The sequence below is a fragment of the Suricata suricatta genome, chromosome 12, assembly GCF_006229205.1.
Source record: "Suricata suricatta isolate VVHF042 chromosome 12, meerkat_22Aug2017_6uvM2_HiC, whole genome shotgun sequence".
Classification (NCBI taxonomy): domain Eukaryota; kingdom Metazoa; phylum Chordata; class Mammalia; order Carnivora; family Herpestidae; genus Suricata; species Suricata suricatta.
This window is the reverse complement of record NC_043711.1, coordinates 52,245,300-52,252,638: the sequence shown is the minus strand read 5'-3', so window position 1 is coordinate 52,252,638 and position 7,339 is coordinate 52,245,300. Positions and strand designations below refer to the sequence as shown.

At 41.9% G+C, this 7,339-nt stretch overlaps 1 protein-coding gene across 1 annotated transcript in view; it reads right to left on the bottom strand.

Moving 5' to 3' along the window:
- Positions 1–493: 493 nt before the first annotated feature.
- SEC13 (SEC13 homolog, nuclear pore and COPII coat complex component) overlaps positions 494–7,339 on the bottom strand; it is a 28,585-nt gene continuing 21,739 nt past the window's right edge. Inside the window, exon 9 of the mRNA XM_029918008.1 lies at positions 494–946. Coding sequence (XP_029773868.1) covers positions 833–946 — 114 coding nt within the window. The 3' untranslated portion in view covers positions 494–832. The remainder of the gene's footprint in view (positions 947–7,339) is intronic.

The following is a 7,339-nucleotide window of genomic DNA, read 5'->3' as shown; positions in this document are numbered from 1 at the left end:
GTTGCTGCATGGGAGAAGCTTCAGTGTCGCACCTGCACGCTGTAGGTCTCCGTGAATCATAGCTGCTGCTGTGACCACTGATTCAGGTGAGGGTCCCAGGGTTTCTGCTAGGAGGTGAACCTGACTCAGGGTTGACCAGAACCATGGTCTCCAGCACTGATAGGGTCTGTAATATGCATGAAATGGACCCACTTTCCGGGCCAGTCTCTGGTATTTAGTTAACGCTGCCCTGCATCTGCATGGCATGTTACAGGTCACCTCCACGCATTAGTTCATCGGAGGCTTCTCTGTAAGGCAGACTTGCATTCCCAGTCTCTGGAAGAGGACGTGTGCTCAGAGGACACAGACCCAACACCAGAGCCCACATCCAGCGTGACTGGGATCAATGCCAGGCCTCCAGGGACCAGGGTCTTGGTGAGTGTTTTTCTAGTATGCTGAACCAACAGGAGGGAACATGAGCTTTTTAGGAGGGGCTGGGGTAATGCAGGAAGAATTATAAGCAATATGAATTTATTTAACTATTTTGGAAACAAAACCCCCCAAATAATGCCTGAAACCCAAAAGGTACATAAAAATGGCCAAAAAGATTTTAAAATAATAGATTTGAAGAACATTTGGTAGCTTCTTCCTCATAACATGAATGCTTTCAGCAGGACAGTACATTACAAACCACATCCTATCATGTTAAGGCTGACGATCCGGCTGTTGCATGTGTAACTTCTCCTGGGGAAGGAATCTTGTTGGAGCTATTCCTCCCAGCTGTTTGGTCAATGGGTCCAGGAAAGGGCAGTCCTGGAGTTAGCAGGTGGGGAGCTGGGCCTTGCCTGTCTTGTCACTGCTCGTTCTGCTGGCCCTCTGTGACGGAAGTGGACACAGAACCTTGGCCCTTGTTGACATCACTGATGCACACCCACTGCCCATCGACAGACTCCTTCCACAGGGTCACCTGCAAGCCAGTGCACACACAGCCTGTTAGAGGTCTGTGCCCTTCCCTCTGCTGTCCTCACCTGGCCGGGTTTCCGAGGGGCCAGGACGCACAGCTGGGGAGCAAACAAAAATCTACACCCATTAAGAAAGAAGGGGGAGAGGGACCTCCGCAAGTCGGTGACAAGGGAAGTTCTTGACTTAGCTCCCCCGACAGGAATGGGGCTGAAGCAGTCTCCACTCAACCGCAGAGACCAGGTCACGATGCTGGCTGCAGGGCTCCCAGCCGCGTCCAACCTATGTCTGTCCAGGGGAAACGGAGCACAGGGCTGACATCCAGTCACCAAGCCTTGTAAGTTGTTGCTTTGTGGGAGCCCGGATTCTGGGCCCTGCCCCACGGGGACTGCAGGTACATCTGTGGCGTTCACCTGCTGGGAATCTGACTGGGCCTCGGCGGTGAACATGGGAGGACAGGCAGGAACGGCCCACGTGCCCTCTTCCTCCTCAGTCTATCCCAAGGGCTTGAATAAATCCCTGGTACAAGGTGAGACAGAATCATCATGCCCATGTGCTGGTTGGGCTCCCAGACACCGGCACTGCGTTACTAGCAGACCAAGTTCCTAGCTGCAGAGCCCAAGCAGTATCTCTGCTCATCTGTAGCACCAAACTGGGGGCCCAGTCTGCCTCCACCCAGGCAGACCCACCTGCCATAGAGCATGGCCTCCCCAGCCCACCTGACAGGAAGGGCTCAAACACCCAGAAGCTGTAAGACACTGCAACTCTTTGGCAGAGCTAGTAGCCCCCACAGCAACAGCCAGTGGCCTCATTTCATGAAGAAACCTGGGAACAGATTGGCTGGAGTCAAGACCACAAAAAAAGTATGGGTGGTCTTACAGCTGCTTCTCCCATTGTGCCAGGCAGGGAAACTGTTTGGTACCTAAGCAGAGCATGTGGGAAGCTGTTTAGTCCGTCCAACAGCCCTGCTTCCCGTGGCCCTAGTACACAGTGCTTGGCAAAAGCAGGGGCCTCACCTGACCAGGATAGTCAGTGTACCCTTGTGTCTAAGGTGTGTGCTTAGGGCTCCAAACAAGCTGACCCTGCTCTGGGTCCAGTCCTACCAGGGCAGGGAAGCTAATTCACAGGCTCATTAGAGAGTCCAGTCCTGACTATAGGAAGCCTAACTAGAGAATCCAGGCCACAGCAAAGCCCACTAGCTTGAAGTCTAGCTTCACTTGGGCCAAGAACTAAGGGTCAGCAGCTCTAACTGCTGTTCTCAGCCAGTGGAATACCCTCTGTCCTCCACACTCAAACACTGCCTTACTAAAAAATAACCCTAACAGCAGCCACACCTGCCCAAGGACCAGGAGTGACCAGAAACCCAAGTGAGCTGATGAAACTGTCTGCCAAAGTGAGCCTGCAAATTTCGGAAGAAGAGACCATCTTACTCAAAGGCACAGATACCAACACGAGGATCACAGAAAACCAGGTAAATATGACATTACCAAAGGAAACTAAGAAAGCTCTATAACAGACTCTAAAGACAAGAAGATCTATGAACTGCCAAGAGGCCCTAAATAGGTGAATCCAAACAGGGCTCCAAAAGACATGTCATAATCATCAAAAGTCAAAGAATTTTTAAAGTAGCTAGAGAGGGAAAAAAAAGTTACATATAAGGGAACCCCCGTAAGAGCATGCCTAGATTTCTTAATAGAAGCTTTTCAGACCAGAAGAAAAATCCTCAAAGGAAAAAACCTGTTAACCAAGAATACTATACCAGGCAAAAGTGTCCTTCAGCAACGGATAGACTTTCTTGGACAAACAAAAGCCGAGGAAACTCATTACCACTACATCTGCTTTATACAAGGCAGCATAAAACTTACTGGTAATGACAGTTAAAGTTGGATTCTGTAATATGGTCCTGTCAGTGCATAATTCACTTACAGCTCTAGTTTAGAACATAGTAATAAATAACCGTAACTACAATAACCTATTAGTTACACATTACACTTTTACTCCTTCGATGTTACAATTTAACTATTTTGTAAAGATTAAGAATTTTATTGTAATTAAGATGTCATTTTAAAATAGGGTGTTTTGGGGTGCCTGGGTGGCTCAGGTCATGATCTCAAACTCAGCTTGTGAGTTTGAGCTCCGCATTGGGCTCTGTGCTGACAGCTTGGAGCCTGCTTCAGATTCTGTGTCTCCCTCTCTCTCTGCCCCTCCCCTGTTCATACTCTCAAAAAATAAATAAATGTTAACATTAAAAATAAAATAGGGTGTTTTAAAATGTTTATGTAAGCCTTATAGACCCAAGGGAAAAACTTGTGGTAATATTAGACCAATGCACATGACAAATCAAAGCATACTGATACTATAAAACCTCAAAACACAAAGAATAGGAAGGAACAATGCATCGAGAAAACCAACAGAAAATAAAATGACAATTGGGTAAACCCTTATTAATAATTACTTCAAATGTAAATGGTTTAAAATCTCCAATTGAGACAACTGAATAAAAAAAAATCAAAGAACTAACAATATGCTTCCTATAAGAGATTAACTTTAGCCTTAAAGACAGACTGAGAAGGGATGGAAAGAGATACTTCAAGCAAATGGCAACCACAAAGAAAGCCAGGGTAGTTATATTTCTATCAAATAGACTTTGAAGTAAAGCTAGTAAAGAGAGGGGTGCCTGGGTGGCTCAGTGGGTTGAGCATCCAACTTCTGCTTGGGTCATGATCTTACAGTTCATGGATTCGAGCTCTGTGCTGACACCTCTGAGCCTGCTTCTGACTCTGTCTCTCTCTCTTGCCCCTCCCCCATTTCAGCTCTGTCTCAAAAGTAAATAAAATGTTAAAAAATAGTACAGAGAGGTCAACACATCAAGAAGATGTAACAATTATATAGATACCCAACACTGGAACATCTAATTCTATAAATGAAAAACTAATAGAACTTAATAGAAATAAAGACTAACACAAAAATAGTCGGGGACTTTAATACTCTCAAACAATGGGGAGAGATCATCCAGATGGGTAATAAGGAAAGTGTAGTCCAAATGGGCCCAACATGTGCATAACCTTCTGACAACAGAACATAAAGTGCACATGCAACATTTTCTATATGTTACACAAGTCTTAGCAAATTAAAAAAAACTGAAATGAAACCAACTATCTTCTCTAACCACAATGGTATGAATATAGCAAGAAATCAATAGCAAGAAGAAATTGAGAAATTCACAAACACATGCAAATTAAACATTCTTGAACAACCAGGGTGCCTCGGTGGCTCAGTCGGTTAAGCGGCTGGCTTCGGCTCAGGTCATGATCTCACAGTTCGTGGGTTCGAGCCCTGCGTCGGGCTCTGTGCTGACAGCTCAGAGCCTGGAGCCTGCTTCAGATTCTGTGTCTCCCTCTCTCTCTGACCCTCCCCTGCTCGTGCTGTCTCTCTCTGTCTCTCAAAAATAAATGAAAGACATAAAAAAAATAAAAAATAAACACTCTTGAATAACCAACAGACTAAAGAAGAAATGGAATAAATTACTATGAAAGGAAACACAATATACCAAAACTTACAAGATGCAGGAAAAAGCAGTTCTTAAAAGGAAATTCATAGCAATAAAAATGCCTACCTTAGGAAACAAGATCTATCCCAAATAACCTAACTTATGCCATAAGAATTTAGAAAAGAACAAACTTCACCCAAAGCTAGCAGAGGAAAGAAATATTAGAGCAGAAATAAATGAAATAGAGAAGAGGAAAAAAATAGAAAAGATTAACCAAAGGAAAAAAGAAGATTCAAAACAACAAAATTATAAATGAAAAAGATTATTACAACTGTGATTCTGATAATCCCAGAAATACAAAGAAAAATAAACTGCTATGAGACTATATGTCAACAAACTGAACAACCTAGAAAAAATGGACAAATTTTTAGAAATGTTACCAAGACTCAATCAGCAAGAAACAAAATCTGAATAAAAAATTTACTTTTATAAAAATTAAAACCTTTTCTGAAATAGAAAATCTAAACAGTAAGGACACTGAATAATAATCGAAAATCTCCTTGTATAAAAAAGCCCAGAACCTGATGGGGTCACTGGTGAATTTAACCTAACACGTAAGGAATGACTACCAATCCTCAAAATCTTCCCCAAGACCCAAAACAAAGAAGAGGAGGAAATACACCACACACTGGTTTTACAAGGCCAACAATTACCCTTATGCCAAAGCCAGAAAAGGCTACTACCAGCAAATAAAACTCTGTGGACAAATAATCCTGATGAGTATAGATGCAAATGGAGTTTGGCAGTACATTAAAGGATCACTCACCCTCATCAAGCAGGATTCATACATGGAATGCAAGGATGATTCAACACATGCAAATCCACCAATGTGATCTGTTTGTGATAATGCTTAACAAGTTAGGTATCGAAGGAACATACCTCAATCATAAGGATCATGTGATAAGCCCATAGCTAATATAGTACCCAATAATGAAAGGCCAAAAAGCTTTTCTGTGAAAATCACTAAGAAAAGGGTGCCTACCCTTACCAGTCTTTTTCAGTATAACACTGAAGTCCTTGCCAGAGCAATCAGAACTGGAAAGGAAAACTAAAATTGTCTCTATTTGCAGATGACAAGATTTTATATCTAGAAAATCCTAAAGCTTTCATCAAAAAACTTACATCTAAACAATGAAGTCATTAAAGTTGCAGAATACAAATGAACATAACAGAAATCAACAGTGTTTCTATACACTAAGAATGAATTGCCTAAAAAAGAAATAAAGCAATCCTTAAAATAACAAAAACAATAAAATACTCATGAACTTACCCAAAGAGGCAAAAGATCGCTACTCTGAAAACTCCAATACAGTGATGAGAGAAGCCGAGAATTCAAATAAATGGAAGGGCATCTTGTTCAGAGATTAGAAGAATTAACATTGTTAAAATTTCAATACTACCAAAAGCCATCCATAAATTCAATGTGATTCCTATCAAGATTCTAATGGCATTTTTTTTGGACAAAAGTAGAAAAGAGTCCTAAAATGTATATGGAACCACCAAAGACCCCAAACACCCAAAGTATTCCTGAGAAAGAACAAAGTGGAAGGAATGCTACTTTTAAATTTCAAGCTATAAAGCTAAAGTAATGGTATTAAAGCAACCAGATGGTACCGCATGCCAGTGTGAAAAGGTGAAATGACAAGTAGGTCAATGGAAGCAAAAGCCCAGAAATAAACCCAAGCATATATGCTTAACTAGGGGTCAGCAAGGGGGCCAAGAATACGCTAAAGGGAGAAAAGACTGCCTCTTTAATAAATGGAGCTGGGCAAACTGGACATTAACATGTAAAAGAATAAAATTAGACCCTTATTTTAAACCACTGAAAAAAACTAACTTGAAATGAATCAGACACTTAAATGTAAGATCTGAAACCACTGAAACTCCTAGAAGAAAATCTAAGAGAAAAAGCTCTTTGGGTGCCTGGGTGGCTCAATTGCTTAAGTGTCTGATTCTTGATTTCAGCTCAGATCAGGATTCTCATGGTTCATGCCTGCTTGGGATTCTCTCTCCTCCTCTGTCCCTCCCCCACTCACACATGTGTAGTCCTTCTCTCAAAATAAACAAACTAAAAAAAAAAAAAAAAGAACCTCTTTGACATGGGTCTTGGCAATGATTTTTTGGATGTGACATCTAAAGCAAAAGGAAAAAAAATTAGTGGGACAGCATTAAACTAAAAAGTTTCTGCACAGCAAAACAACAAAGTAAAAAGACAACTTTACAAAATGGGAAAAAATATTTGCAAATCATACATCAGAGAAGGAGTTAATATCCAAAATATCTGGGGAATGCCTAGGTGGCTCCGTGAGTTAAACCTTTTTTTTTTTTTTTTATAGATTTATGTTTTATTTAAGAGACTGAGCACGTGTGCATGTGCATGCACAAGAGTGGAAAAGGGGCAGAGAGAGAGGCAAAGAGAGCTCCTAGAGTTCAACCCTAGAGTTCAAACCCCCAGAACCTGAAAGGGGGTTTGAACTCACGAACTGTGAGCTAAAATCAAGAGTCAGATGCTTAACTGACTGAGCTACCCAGGTGCCTCAATTAAGCATCCAACGACTCTTGATCTCAGCGCCTCTCTCCTGGGTGTGAAGCCTGTTTAAACACAAACAAAACCCCCTCCCAACTACAAAATGTCCTCAGAAGACTAAAATTCAATACTAGAAAGCCAAAAAACACAATTAAAAAATGGGCAAAAGACCCGAATAGAACATTTCTCCAAAAATGATGCATGAAAGGCCAACAGGTACATGAAAAGGTGATCACCATCACTGATCACTGGGGAAGTGAACATCAAAACCACAGGAGGATATCACCTCACAGATGCTAGAATGGCCGTCATGAAAAAGACAA